Raw genomic sequence first — 15,372 nt, 5'->3', positions numbered from 1 at the left:
TGGGAGGCTGAGGCAGGAGAATGGCATAAACCCAGGAGGCGGAGCTTGCAGTGAGCTGAGACCCGGCCACTGCACTCCAGCCTGGGCGGCAGAGCGAGACTCCGTCTCAAAAAAAAATAAAATAAAATAAAAATAAAAAAATAATAAAAATAAAAATAATGAAGTAATTAAAAAACTAACCAGATATCATCTACATAATAATAATAACCACCACCTAGTAAGCACTTACTATGTGTCAACTATTATGCTAAATACTTTATAAATGTTATCTCAAATTCTGTCAACAAACAGTGAGTTAGGTATTATTATCTCTATTTTCCAGATGAGGAAACCAAAGCACAAGGAAGTTAAGTGACTGTCCCAAGTTATCAGCTATTAGGTGACAAAGCCTATATTTACACTTGGGTTTTTTTTACTCCAAGGCTGATGTTATTAACTTATATGTGAATAAAGGGGAACTATAAGAACCTTTATTGTATTTATTTATTTACATTTATTTATGTACTTTTGAGACTGAGTCTCCCTCTATCGCCCAGGCTGGAGTGCAGTGGCACAATCTCAGCTCACTGCAATCTCCGCCTCCTGGGTTCAAGCGATTCTCCGCCTCAGCCTCCTGAGTAGCTGGGATTACAGGCACGAGCCACCACGCCTGGCTAATTTTTGTATTTTTAGTAGAGATGGGGTTTCATCATGTTGGCCAGGCTGGTCTCGAACTCCTGACCTCAGGTGATCTGCCCACCTCAGCCTCCCAAAGTGCTGGGATTACAGGGCGTGAGTCATCTCACCCAGCAAAAAAACCTTTATTTTTATCTTCAAAATATTAACACAGAATGGAAAAGACTTGACCATAAGTCCAGAGTTGACCACAAGTGCCCACAATATAAAGTGATGGTTTAAAAAGTGATTGTGGTCGGGCGTGGCGGCTCACGCCTGTAATCCCAGCACTTTGGGAGGCCAAGACAAGTGAATCACGAGGTAAGGAGATCGAGACCATCCTAGTTTACACAATGAAACCTCGTCTCTAGTAAAAATACAAAAAAAATTAGCTGGGCGTGGTGGCGGCGCCTGTAGTCCCAGCTACTCGGGAGGCTGAGGCAGGAGAATGGAGTGAACCCGGGAGGCGGAGCTTGCAGTGAGCTGAGATGGCGCCACTGCACTCCAGCCTGGGCGTCAGAGCGAGACTTCGTCCGAAAAAAATTAAATTAAATTGAAAATTTAAAAAAGTGATTGTGATCTCAGACCACATTCACTGAAGGTCCATATCAAGGAAGGTATTAGCCCCACTGGTCGCGTATGGCCACACCATAGCTGGGCCTGTGTCCACATTCAGGACCCACATTGTAAAAAAAAAAAAAAAACATGGAGCACAGGATGGTGAGAGAGGCTTTGAAACTGTCTTTGGTGGAACTGTGTCAGGAACCAGTAAGTTTAGCTTGGAGAAGAGTAGATTTGGGTGGGGCATGACAAAGGGCCTCTGCTTTTGGAAAAGTTGTTGTGCAGAAAAGAGAATAAGCCGTGCCATATTGCCACAGGGCAAAAGTAACAGAGGGAGTTTCATGTCGTCGGAAGGAAGAACTTCCTAATAAATGGAATCTTCCCCAGCTTTTGGGGTTACTTGGAGAGAATTTCCGGATTGGGTACAAGGATAGCTAGCTGGATGAAGCTCCCTCACCTAAACAGGACCCTACTTTTTATTCCTGTTCTACTTCTGCCCCATCCATCTCTGCAGTCCCAATCTCTGCTTCCCCCTGCATCCACAGCAGCTCAGACCATCCCCAGAGAGCCCCACTTACCCAGCACTCGGAGCCGCAGCCGCGCCTGGAAGCTGCCGGCGGGGAAGGTGCTGACCCGGCACTCGTACTCGCCCTCGTCCGCCTGCACTGCGTTGCGCAGGAGCACCGAGCCGTCCAGGGGATTGCGTGGGGGCGGCGGCTGCTCCACGCGGCCCTCGTAAGCCGGGCTCACATGAAGCCCGTATTTGGAGTGCAGTAGCGCTAGTTCCTGGGCGCCTTCGCCCGCGTCCACCCGAGCCCATGCCACTTGCCCCACTTGCTCGCCGGAGTCCCCTCTGTAGAAGCAGGGCAATTTTGCGTCCTGGCCCAGCACCACAGTTACCACGTCTGAGGTCTCCAGCTCACCCGCAGGGCACCGACCTGCAGGGGGCAGACAGGGACAGCCACAATTAAGGGTGCTGCCAGAGCTGGGGGAGCACATTCATAATGATAATGACAGCAAAGGTGGCCGGAACTCCTGGAGCATTTTGTGCTTGCAAAGCACATTCAGTTCATTACCTTATTAAATCTACAAAACATTCCCAAGAGGTAGGTGTTATTATCACCATTTAACAGATGAGGAAACTGAGACCCAGAGAGAGGAAGTGGCTTGCCTAAGGCCACACAGACGATTTATGGAAGACTCACACCCTCTTGCAGCCTAGGATTGTATCCTGAGCAGTTGCAAGGTGGGAGGTTGCAACAGAACAGGAGACCCAGCCTCTGCCCTCAGGGAGCTCACAGTCATCAGGGAAATGGAATTTATGCACAAAGAAACAGGGAAAGCCATGAACAAACTTTCAGAGGAGGTTCAACCCACCAACCGGGAAAAAGTGGATAGTTTCAGAAAGTGTGGCTGGGAGCCACGGCAAGAATCCAAAACTGTTGGTGTCTGGAATGGGTCACATAGGGTAGGAAGGGTCTATTCAGTAGGCCCTTTGGAACATTCTTTTCACGGCTTGGAAGATGAGAGACCTGGATTCCCATAGCTCAGGAAGTGTTCCATGTGGGAGGAAAGGCATGAACCAAGGTTCAGAGGCAGGAATGAGCAAGCCACTAAAGACAGAAAGGGCCCAGGTCAGAGGCCCAGAGAGATGAGATCAGAGCAGGCACACAGCAAGGGGGTCAGAATTGTAAGCCAGAATCAGAGGCCAAGGGACAAAGGGCTAGGACAATGGGCTAGTATTTTGCATATTAATGAATCCCTCAGGAATTCTGGAATCAGAGCTATCCATCATGTTACCTTATCTGCAAATAAGGATCCACTCCTTGCTCTCATGGGACTTGAGGTCTGCTCAGGAGCAAGAGATACATATGGAGACACATATGGAAACATGTGATGATGGTTTCTGATTTAGTGCTCAGGGGTGTGTTATAGGCCAACTGTGGGATGGGGCAATCACTATGGGACTGAATCATTTGGGAGGGCCCCATGCATGAGTTAGGTAGGATTAGGAGGCAGAGAGGCCTAGAAAGGCATACTAAGTCAGGGACCACGGTGAGCAAACACCAAGGAGATGGAGAAGGTGGCTTGTTCAGGAAGCAAAGAGGAGAGGACCCAGCCTAATACAGGGTGTGTGTGTTGAGCAGGAGTGGAAAATATGGTTGGGGCAGGGTGGAGCCAAATCACCGGGGAACTTCCATACGAGCAAAGGAATTCAGACTTGGTCAAGAGGAAATGGGGAGTCACTGAAGGTTCCTTAGCAAGGGAGTGCCATGAGCAAGTGGTGAGGGGCAGTCACTGAAGGCTGCAACTGCAGCCTGGACGCAGTAGTGCTAGGAGGGGGATAGGAGGGGACAGTTCCAGGGGGAGATTTGACAGGGATTTGGTCATTGACCAGAAAGAAAGATGAAGGAGAGGAAAGACTCAAAGACAGCTCCTAAATTTCTAGGATGAGTAACTTATGAGGGAGACAGGGCCTGAGGATGTTCACTGTTGGGAAGAAATAAATTTGGAGTCATGGAATCAAAAGTGAAATATGGGGATTGGGGCCTGGGAGCAGAGCAAAGGAACATGCTGGGATGGCAAGAGCTCCTTGCTTTGGAATGCGTGCCCCAGCAATCCCCAACAGTGTGTTGTCCCTGCCTCTGCCCAGCAAGCCACACACCTTGTTGTTCCTCACCTCTGCTCACAATACCCCCTGCCTGGAATGCCCTCCTCCCTATGTCTGGTAGCGCCTACTCATCATTTAAGACTCTGCTTAGGCATCATTTCCTCCAGGAGTCCTCCCTCCTCCCACCCCCACCTCAGGCAGCATTAGGTGCCCTTCCTCTGTGCTCCTCATCACCCTGCTTTCACTCCTGTCACAGCACTTTATCCCTGTTTTCTGGGCCTCACATCACATATGGAACCATTGTTTCTGATTTAGTGCTCAGTGGTATGTGGGTTCGATCAACATTTATTGACTGAATGAATGAATGAACAGGTGAATTAATAAATGAGAGAGACAGAAGAAAAGTGTAGAATGAGGAGGAACAGGCTGGGCAGAGTGGCTCACACCTTTAATGCCAGCACTTTGGGAAGCTGAGGCAGGCAGATCACCCAAGCTCAGGAGTTTGAGACCAGCCTGGCCAACATGGTGAAACCCTGTCTCTACTAAAAATACAAAAATTAGCCGGGCGTGGTGGCGGGCGCCTGTAGTCCCAGCTACTCGGGAGGCTGAGGCAGGAGAATTGGTGAACCCAGCAGGTGGAAGTTGCAGTGAGCTAATCATTCCACTGCACTCCAGCTTGGGCAACAAAGTGAGATGCTGTACCAAAAAAAAAAGAAAAAGATAAAAAAAAGAATGAGGAGGAACAAGCATTGGGCTGGCCAGGCAGGAACACTACATGGTAACCTTGGGGCAGAGGCAGGATAGGCTGGGCTAGCTAGCTAACTGGGTTCACTGCCAAAGGGAGCACCTCCAGACTGGACAGAGGAAAAAAACAGGGATGGAAGGAGGCAGGCATGAAGGGAAGAAATGAAGCTCCACTAGAATGGATCAGAGGGTTTTAGTGAGGCAGCACATAGAGCACAGGAAAGGGTTCCTGTGGCCCTGCTACCAGGAGAGGGAAGAAGGATGCTGTTGGGTGCTAAGAGGGCCCAGATGGGACAGGATAGACCTGCAGGGCCAGATACCAGGGCCCTGAACTGCCTAAGCTAATGTTGGTCCCACCCAGCCCAGCCTGGGAGTCCAGCTAACCACCCGCACCCATCCCAGGCTTCTTCTCCTCCTGGCACTGGAAAGAACAGGGCTGCCAAGGAAGGGCTGCGAGTGAGCTTGGGTAGGGATCTCCAGCACAACATATCCTTTGCTTCAAACGCTGTTGTCTGTGAAGGTCACAGGGATCCCAAGACCTGCCCCACTGGGATACTCAAACCTTTCTAAAGACTATTTCTGAAACAACATCAGATGGCATATTTTCCAACCCTATTCCTATACTAGTCAACCACCTGCTGCCTCCCCACCACTAATCACCTATATTTCCCTTGGAAAATACCTTCTTAGGGTACAGCAGGCATTAGATATCCAGTGCATGCCTGAATCTCAGTCCTCCATGTTCTCACCTGTGAGTCGATGATCCCCACCCCTAGGGGACAAACTGAAGCTTCACAGACTGAGGAACCCAGTAAAACAGGAAATTCCTTTCTGGATATCTCCCACAGATCCTCATTGTTCTAAATCCACTATTTAGTAGGAACATCTCAGCCTGAGGCAACACCCTCCTCCAGTTGCATGCCCCTCTACCACCCTAGGGTACAAGAGAAGAGAAAATAGAATTTGAGCCCTAGAATCCCTGTCCTTGGCTAAACAGACCCAGGAGTCCAGGCTTCCAGGCCAGGGCAGGCCAGGACTGCCTCCTCCTTCTGTCCTCCACCCAGTGTCAGCCTGGCGTCAGCATGATGATGTCATCAGACCAAAGGAGACACATTGCCTGCCTGGTGAGGTCACCTTGCGGGCATGTGGTGGCCAGGCCAGGCCAAGCCCACGGACCCTTCTGTTGCAAATTGTTTGCTGAGGCTGGTGGACTTGGGCTGGTTGGACACTCCTCCCTCTGACCCTCCCACCCCTCCTCCCTGGAGCACCAGGACGCTGGTCAGGAGCCTTGGTGACTCAGAAGCTGCTGCACAGCAGCAAGCCTAGCCACAGCCACCACCACCTTGCGCAAGGGAGAGAACAGGCCCAACTGGCCAGACGGGATCCCTGCCCTTGGCCTCCCCCACCCCGGCCAGGCCCCCACGGGCCTCTTTGGAGCCCAGCCCTTTGTGTACCCCGCCCGCTCCCGGACAGGCCCTCCATTCCAGGTTTGGGCTGGCTGGCTGTTCCCCACCCTATGCCTGGGTCTCAACACTCCTTTCTATGTGAGCCTGGCCTCTGATCTCAGGAGGGGAAACTGAGGCTGGCACTTGCTGATACCCAGCCATCAAGAGCATCTTTAAGGAAGTAGGTTTTCTTTATGAGGGGCCTTTCTCCATCAGGATCCCCTGCTGGGACTTACAGGTGTGAATGTAGGGGTCCTAGAGGTGGGTGTCTGAGAAGGAGGGAGTAAGTATGAGTTTTTTGTATATGGGAGCTGTGGCTAAGGGCCTGGCCAGTCTTAGTGCTGGTTCAAAAGCATGTGAGGCTATCTCCTTGCATAAACTGGTGGGTGTTTGGCACATATATGCGTTCATGTCTTATCTTAGGGGCATATATGTACTTACTTGTCTGTGTCCAGAGGGAAGAGCTATGTACCAGTATGTGTGAAAATGTATGCACACACGATTCCATGTGCGTGTCACACCCTCTGTATGCATGGAGTGCATTCTTGTCTCGCGGAACTCTGTACACATAGTAAATATTTTGCTGTCGGTTTATCTTGGCTTCCGCATGTCTCTCTGTCTCAGCTGCCCTTGGTCAGTGGTATGTGGCTCTGAGCCTTTGCCCCTGCCTCCTGCCTGGAATGTCACCCCCATCATCCCTCCCCATCTCACCCCAAGACTTGAGGACAGATTCATCTCAGGCTTAAGGTGGAAGTACCTAGAGATGAGGTCACTGTCCCTCCAGGTGATAGGAACTTGCCATTAAGGACTCCCCAGATGAACAAAACAAACGTTTCCTCTCCCCTTGCTCCTCAGGTTCCTACTAAAAGGACTCCCACATTTCTCACCACTACCCCCAGCCACTCCCCTGGGCCCCTCAGCAGCTCTGGCCCCCCAAGGAGGCCTCTCTCTGGAAATCTCTGTCAGGGTTCTGCCGCTGCCACCACCAGAAAAACCAGCTCTGGTTCCAGGCCTGGGTAAGGGTTGTCTGGTGTGGGTTTGTAGGGGGTGAGGGGAATCCTGCCTGGGGCTAGGGGGAGGGGTCCAGGCTGTCTAGGGTCTCATGCTCCTTTGTTAACTCCTGCCTCCCCTTACAGCAACAACCTCCACCCGAGAGCTGGAGTATGTGGGTGAGTTTGGGGTGAGAAAGGACCTGGGAGGGAGGCACCAAAGCTCCCCATCCAGGACAGGTGACACAAACAACCCAGCAAACCCCTTTCCATCCACTCTTTTCCCCATAACCTTGGCTTTGGAGTGCTAAGGAACTTTAAAAACCAGAAGATTCCCTCTCCACCTTCATCCGCCTCCTTCACTTACCCCCCATTGTCCTAAGCCCCCCAGCTTAGTGAGAGCTTCCCAGCCTGGGCAGAACGCCCACCCACAGATTAGTGTCTGGGGAGGGGGGCCACACAATCACAAAGGGAGATGAGAACAATGGGGAGGACAGGCCTTGAGGCAGCCCCGGCTATGGCCCAGACACAGCTCCCAGCACAGATAAGTCCCCTAAACCCCCCGGAGCCAGAGTCTGAGCCTGGCTGAGTCACCACAACAGCCACACTGTGGGTGGGAGACCCAGGATTCAGCTTCTCCCAAACTCCTGAGATCCTAACCCCTGCTCCACACTGCCCCTCCACCCACCATGGCCTGCTCTGCCCCGTCCCAAATCACAGCCTCAACTCCAGCTCTCAGGACATACCAGATTTAGAGGGAAGGGGGTGGGAGTGGCCAGAAAACTATGAGAAAATCTCCCGAGGCCAGAGGCTGCCTGTTCCAGTGAAAGAGTGACCTCAGCCACCTTCTCCACAGCCTTCCTTCAGGAGGCACGGCAGATGCCTCCCCAGTTCTGAACTTCACCTCCTCTTTTTTTTTTTTTTTTGACACAAAATCTCACTCTGTCACCCAGGCTGGAGTGTAGTGGTGTGATCACAGCTCGCTGCAACGTCAATCTCCTTGGATTCTGGCAATCCTCCCAAGTAGCTGGGACCACAGGTACACCACCATGCCTGGCTAACTTTTGTATTTTTTGTAGAGACAGGGTTTCACCATGTTGCCCAGGCTGGTCTCAAACTGCTGGGCTCAAGGGATTCACCTGCCTTGGCCTCCCAAAGTGCTGGGATTACAGGCGTGAGCCACCACACCTGGCCCCCTCCTCATTTTAGATTCTCTTCCCAAATTTAGACCCTAGACTTCTCTACTCCCTTCCCTTCTGACTTCATTCCCCATATCACCTCCATCCCTTCTCTCTGCCTAGACTTTGGCCAGAGCAAGGGCAAATTTTTGGAGGCTAGAACATTCAATCATTCTCTTCTCACTGGGCTTGTGCCCCAAGGTAGCTAATCCCCATTCACTTTGCCTAGAGAACCCCCAGATCCTGAGGCTCTGGTCTACCTGATGGAATCATGAACTCTAACCTCCTCATCACCATCTCTGTAGCTAGGGTCTCCTTGGCCCGGCCTCCTTAAACACTAGGGTGGGAACAAGGTCACTGAGGTCACAGGGCTTCCCTGGGATTCTCCCAGTTCTCACCACCTCCCTTGCTGGCTTTCCCAGGTTTGGGTAGGTCCTACAGGAAAGGGCCTGCCCCCCTCTGTAAACAGGAGTAGAAAAGTAAGGATGGGCCCCTCCCTTTTGAAGAAACTAACCTGAGACAGAAAGCTGATCCTAACCCCCAGAAGGCAGACCTCAGAATGCAGAGCACACACTCTCTGGTCCTGCAGGGCTACTGAACCCAGACAAAGAGCTAGGGACTAGGATCCTAATGGGGGAAGGGGTGTCTCATGGATTTGGGTCCCTCAGCCCCAGGGCAAGAGATGGGGGAGGGAGAAGGGAGGAGACCTCACCCGGAAACTCAACCCATTAAGGAGAGACAAAGAGCTGTGGTGCTGAGGCGCCTCCCAAGCCTGGGCTCCTTTCCCTGTCAGGGGTGGGGCAGGGCCCTGGGGCTCAGAGCTCTAATGGCCCAGGATTTGGGTAGGGGGTGAATTTGCAGTAGGGCCAGGAAGGCAGTATTCTAGGGAAAGGTACTCTGGTACCCTCTGAGAGATGGGACTAGAACCCCTTTCCTCCACCTATCTCCACAACTAGATCCAGTGACCCTTCCAACACCACAGCAACCCACTTCAACCAGGGCTGGAACATCACAGAGTCATCATATTTGAGCTGGAAGGTCAGTAGAGATGATCTGGTCCTAGCTCTTGGTCTACTGAAGTCTGGTTTCATCGCTGCCCAAGGTTACCAAATAGATTAATAGCAGAAACGGGATCTGGACCCAAGACTCCTGACTTCCCTGTCCAAGGATTTTTTTCAGAGACATGAAACATTCCAGATTCCTGGGAGCCATTTAAGATAGTCTATACACAGAAAAGCCAGAATGGGGGTGGTAGTGGAGGTAGGACCATCTGATCCTCAGGCTAGTAGTCTCCAGCCCCCAGAGCAACCTCAGCTCTGTGCAGGTTATAGCTGCAGCAGCAGCGTAGTGGCCTCCTACCAGCTACCAGCTTCCTGGGGCAATCTGGAGCCAGGCTTCATCCCTTACTGTCAGGCATTGCATGAGGTCTAACTAGAAAGGGGTCACCTTTCCCCTTCCCTGGGTTTCTCTTAGTAAGAACAGTTTTGCCATCATAGAAAAGGAAGACAAAAACCATGTGATGCAGTCACCATTGCATCTCCAGCATCTAGTATTCAGCCTGTATCCAGTGTGCATTCAAATGTACTATTCTTCAATGAACTTAGAATCAGAACACCAAGATACTAACCCTTGTCATACTCCTAACACTGAGCAGAGATAATCAGGGATTCCAGACATAGTGACTTGGCCTGGGGGGCTGGGAGGGAACATGAAAGGGAAGGACTACACTGGCTGTTCTGGGGGCACTGCTGGAAGCTGGGGTTGGGAGAGAGGGATTGGCTCCTCAGTTCAGAGTCAAAGGAAAGAGATTGTGTGTGTGTGTGTGTGTGTGTGTGTGTCAACTCCTAACATTGAGTAATCTTGAAGATCTCACTTGCCTATCTCTCTCAGTTTTTTCATCTGTAAAATGAGAGAGTTGGAGTGGTGATCTCTTTGATCTCTTCCAAGTCCTGAGATGGCATGACTCCACTCTTTAGGTGTGGGTAGATCCCACAGGAAAGTGACTGCTGGTTCCCCGACTCCAGCAACTAGGCTCCACCTTTTTGGCCTAAACAAGTGAGAAGGATTATCTGGAAAATGGGAACTAAAACACAGGTGGTAGGGGACTGCGAGGAGATAGCAGGGGTAGGAGCTGAGTATCCTACAACCGGAGGCTGAGCCATGACCTATTATAAAATCAGAGTGGGAGCAGCCCATACCTCCACCAATCCACACATCTAGGCCTTATTCCCCTCCTCAAAGCTTCGGCTGGAGAAGGAGGTGGGGGAATCACTGCTGGATCTTGCTGGGCAACAGAGGCTCCCTTGCTACTGCTCCTGGGCCCAATAATCAAATTGTCCTATCCAGATCAGGCCCCATCTTTTGAAAGAGAAAGATTTCTGTTACTCATTACCCTAGGAACAGCCTATGGAATCCCACTGAATCTCACTGTGCACACACACGCACACACACTCTCCTCTACTCTGAAGATTATACATTCCTATAATTCATATTTGCTCTATATACGTTAGACAGACAGGAGGTGAGGAGTAATACAAGGCATCTAGTTAAGAAAATGGGGGAACAGGAGATGAACAAAAGGGGACCACATCCTATCTAGATGGTTCCCTATCTTAGACCCCCACCCATCTAAACCCCCTTATTACCACCCTGGCACCTAATACTGTGTCCAGGGAAAGGGAGGGGTAAGAGTGACAGGCATTCTCAGTTCTCCTGTAGTCCCCAACAGGTGCGCCAGTCCTGGTGCTCTAGAACATCATGGAGAGAAGAGAAGGAAATAGAAATCCCCCATCCACTCTGTGGGCATCAGGCTTCCAGCACCCTGATGACTGCCGAAACCAGTTGAGCCCTGAGTCAGCCCCAGTTCCAGGCAGCCGTTCTAGAGCCCAGGGGGTAGGCCAAGGCACCTCCAGGAAACCCTGGGGTGAAAAGAATCCTCACAAGTCCCATCTCCCTGCCCACCTACACTGGGTCTCTATTCCCTAAGACAGCTCAGGCCTAGGCAAGGCTTTGGCAGAGGTGTCAGGGATCCCAGACATAGTGACCTGGCCTGGGGGCTGGGAGGAAACACGAAGGGGAAGGGCTATACTGGCTTTTCTGGGGCCACTGCTGGAAGCTGGGGGTGGGAGAGAGAGACTGGCTCCTCAGTTCAGAGTCAAAGGAAGGAGAATGTGTGTGTGCATGCGTGTGTCTATGTGTTTGTGCATGTGTGTCAGTGCCGGGTTGGGCTCAGAAGCAACTGTCCTGATGGTTCAGGCAAGTCCTACCTGTAAACGATGCCAGCAGTAGCAGCAGCAGCAGCCAGGCCTCAGGCCCCCACATCTCGGGTCCCAGGGACAGGGGCATGGTTGAAAGGCAGACTGCCCAGCGTTTCTGAAGTTCCACTGAGATCTCCCTGGGAGCCAGCTGCAGGCGAATAAGGAACTGACCCAGAAGGCAGGAAGCTGCAGAGTTCTTGCCTCTCGTACTTGGGTCTGTACTGGGGGACCCAGCCCTGGCCCCGTTCTACCCACCCAGCCGTAGCTACCCCCAAGAAGCCGTGGTCCGGAGCTCCGAGCTCCCCCAGAGCTGCTTCCCACGCTGTGGCCAACAACGACGGCAGAAACCTGGGAACCTGCTCAGCAGGTCAGAACAGGTGCGTCTCTGGGGGCTGGGCCTGGCACGGAGACTCAGCAGCCACCGCCCCCACGGCCTGGGCTAGCTAATGGGCGCCAGGGAGGGAGGGAAGAAGGAAAGGACCTGGGTGGGGGCAGTGGGGTCCCATCCTCAGCTCCAGGCTTTACCTGCGAGTATGTGGAAGGGGCTGTGAAGGGAGAGGCAAGGGCGGGGGCTAAGGCAGGCCCAGGGTACCAGGGCAGGCCAGGATGAACAGGGGCAAGGCCCTTGTGAGTAGAAAGGAACCCAAGCGTCCCACACCCCAGCTAGCCTTGCTACCTCCTGGGGGCCTTGACAAGTTCCCGGATCTCCTGGAGGGTCTCAGCTTTGGAGCCACAGAATCAGAGAAGGCCAGAACTGAGGAGGAAGGAGTCTGTCAGTGCTGGGCTGTATACTTCATTCTTCAGATGAGAAAACCAAGGCCCAGAGAAGGGGAGGGACTTGCCAGAGGACACACAACTTAGTCTCATGGTTTGCTCAGACACCTCTATCCCTGAGGTAGGGAAGTAGTTCACAGACCCCTGATAAATAACTTACGTAACTCCTCTAATCCCAACTCCATATAGGAGAAGCCAAGGAAGCTGCCAAGGAATTAGCCCGAGGGGTTCCTGGCTTCCCTATCAGGGCCCTCTCTCAGCTTCAACATCTTGTTACCCGGCCAGGAGTCCCAAAAGCGCAGCAGCACAACTTGAATGACCAGAGGTTCGTCTCTAGCCTCTCCATGGTCATTTTACCCAGTGTATTCCTAGGTCATTAGACCAGACCACATGTCTGGACTTTGCAAGGACAATCTTAATTTCAACGAGCCCTGTTTTCCTATAAGTACACTCATCCTTGTCAGACCACATGTTTCCATTCTGAATGCATAAAAAGTGACCGCCAAGTTACACAAAACCTTACTGGCCTCCCTGGGATAGCCAGAGGAAGAGGGCATATTCTGCGCTCACTGAAAATGTAGTGAAGGGGAGAGGCAAGATCACTTGCAGACTAGGGCTAAAACAAAAACCGGGTAAATATAGAGATAGATGTAGGAGAAGAAGAAAAATAGGTTAAAGTTTTGCAATAGGACCCTTCCATCTGGAGGAGGCAGAAAGGAGGAATAAAGAAGCCGTAAGGAAGAGTTGTTCTGTGTAGATTTTCTACCACCACCATCCCCACCAACTCTACCTGTCAAATTCTTATTCATCTTTCAAAGCTGACCTCAAATGCCACATCTTCGTGAAGCCTTCTCTGCTCCTCCCATCCCAAATTAATCTTTCTTCTATTCTTCCTCAGCCTTTGCTAGTCCTTTTATTATAGCTTATGTGCTCATAATTTGTGCACATCTTATCTCCTTAACTAAATTGTAAGCTTCAAGTCAAAAAAACATTGATTGAGGCCTGCTGTGTGCCAGGGATTCAGTCAATGTATTAAATTGTGGGACAGGGCAAGAGTTGTAGCCTGTGAACTCCTTGAAAGTTGGGCTTATTTTATAATCTTGTCTCAGTCTTCCATGCTAGGACAGGCCACAGCATTTCATGGGAACTGACTACATTTTGGTGAAGGCATGAATTTCTGAATAAACGAGTTGTCTAGATGGAATGGGTGGTGAAGTAGGATGAGTAAAGCAGAGATCCTGACTAGCTGTGAGTTACTATCCTGAACTGGGGTTGTGACCTGTACTTTACTCCTGTCACTGGACTATGACCCCAACTCTGGCTCTAGATCCCAACTGTCAGCAATGACCATGGCAGCGACCTCTTCTTCAGGGGCTATTTCCTGCAGGTCAGAGGCTCTTACAGGCCAGGCCAGATGCCAGAATTCCCCAGTTTCTCTCTGCCTCCAACCCTGTCCCCTCTTCAGGTCCCCAACTGTGCCGGGGGAACAGCCCCACCCAGATGCTGCTTTGAGATCCACTGTGGCAGGGGTGGAGTAGGGCCAGCGGGAATGGGAGGGGGAGTATCCTGTGTTATAATTATAATTATCACACCTTGGATCCTATCGCATGCTTTCGGAGGAGCTGCTTTCCTTCCCATGGATTCACCCCTCCAGGTACAGGAAGCTACAGGAGAAACTGAGGCACGGGAGTGGAAAAGCAGTTAGTTCACAAGATGGGTATCCAATCTCCTTCAGCTTGTCCATTCACGGTATACCCCTGTGAAAGTGCTACCAGTCAGGATGTCTCTGAACCCCTGGTTAGGCCCCTTAATCACTCACCCTGAACTCTAGCCATACAGAGCATGGAAGGGAGGCAGAACTGTCCAGAGGTGGAGTTAGGGTATGGCTATATTCATTTTATCATGGGTATGTTTGGGTCCCAGTAAACACCAGATGCAGTCTTGAAGTAGGATAAGGGCACCACAGGGCCTAAGAGGGAGTACTAGAGTCCAGCAGCCCACTCCAGGCCTTTGACGGAGGTAGGGATCTCTCTCGCTCCTCATTTCACAAATATCTATCTCAAGTCCCTCTGTCCCCTCCCTCCCCTCAGCCCTGTATGTCTCACAAGGGCCATGCTCTTGGAGAATATGCCCTCAAACTTAGGTCTTTCTTACCCTCTCCTAGGGTGAAGGCTGGGGAAGGCATATTCTAGGATTGAGGCTGGAAGGAAATATTGAATGAGGAAGATTTTCAAGACCAATGCCTGGTATCCTGGTTTGGTTCTCCCTTCCATATTGAATTCTCATTCCCCACATGCCTCACTCCTACCCTCTTCCTACCCATATTGTGGACCCTAAGAATGAGAACAATTCAAGCCATGATAGTGTCTTTATCATGTGTATTTGTCTGGGTGGCATTACTGCATGCACGCCTGCACCCATGCATTCCTTCAACAGACATTAAGCGACTACCACTATGTGTCAGGCTCAAGGGAGGAGACCAAGACACATAACACATAGTCCCTGCCCTCAAGGAGCCCTCAATTGGGAGAGTCAGACACAGAAACAACTGTAACATGCTGTATCCCACCATCATGTGTTCCCTATGTATCTCTGTACGTGTACATGCTATGCACATATGTGGAACTGTCTCTGTGTGCACAGCAGCGGATGTTCTTCATGATCTGCATGCATCCAGGCATCCACTTATACCTGTCTCTGTCCCCATGACAGGCTGCACGCCTCAGCCAAACCGGTTGGAGTGGGTTGTGCTGAAATTTTTGTTTGTGTCAATGGGACTTGAGGTGAGTCAGAGAGGGACAAGGTTGGGTGGGGTGGTGTGGGGGAGAAGAATAGTGAGAGTGAGGGTCAGACTGAGTAGGGGAGGGAGGGAGTGGGCCCAGGTGGGAAGGGGTGGGAGTGAGGGTGGGGTGCAAGAGGATGAGTTGGGGGCAGGAGTAGATGAGAGAGCTCCTTGGTGAGTAATATCCTGTCTGTCTGTAGTGAGGTCCCAGGTCAGAGAAGAGTCAGAGGCTGGGGGACAGTCCCTTGTGCTTAGGGAGAGAGGAGGGTGAAAAATAAATCAGAGTGTAACTAGTTGGAAGCATGAGTGTGGATAAAATATTTGTGATCCATTTCTGTACAGCTTTGTCTCTGTGATAAGCTATTCCTGATCTGCTC

General features: G+C 51.3%; 1 protein-coding gene across 3 annotated transcripts in view; it reads right to left on the bottom strand.

Annotated features, from left to right (window-relative positions):
* Positions 1-12,227, bottom strand: part of PVRL4 (poliovirus receptor-related 4) — a 20,016-nt gene extending 7,789 nt beyond the window's left edge. For 2 of the 3 annotated variants that reach the window (XM_011957587.1, XM_011957589.1), the window contains exons 1-2: positions 11,449-11,818; positions 1,794-2,153 (exon numbers count right to left, since the gene is read on the bottom strand). In XM_011957587.1, coding sequence (XP_011812977.1) covers positions 1,794-2,153; positions 11,449-11,527 — 439 coding nt within the window. In that variant the 5' untranslated portion in view covers positions 11,528-11,818. Of the gene's footprint in view, positions 1-1,793; positions 2,154-11,448; positions 11,819-12,115 lie in introns of those variants that run through there. The other variant, XM_011957588.1, reaches the window with a different exon arrangement.
* Positions 12,228-15,372: the final 3,145 nt, after the last annotated feature.

Source organism: Colobus angolensis, unplaced genomic scaffold (assembly GCF_000951035.1).
Source record: "Colobus angolensis palliatus isolate OR3802 unplaced genomic scaffold, Cang.pa_1.0 Scaffold447, whole genome shotgun sequence".
Taxonomy (NCBI): domain Eukaryota; kingdom Metazoa; phylum Chordata; class Mammalia; order Primates; family Cercopithecidae; genus Colobus; species Colobus angolensis.
This window is presented reverse-complemented; position numbering and strand designations above follow the sequence as displayed.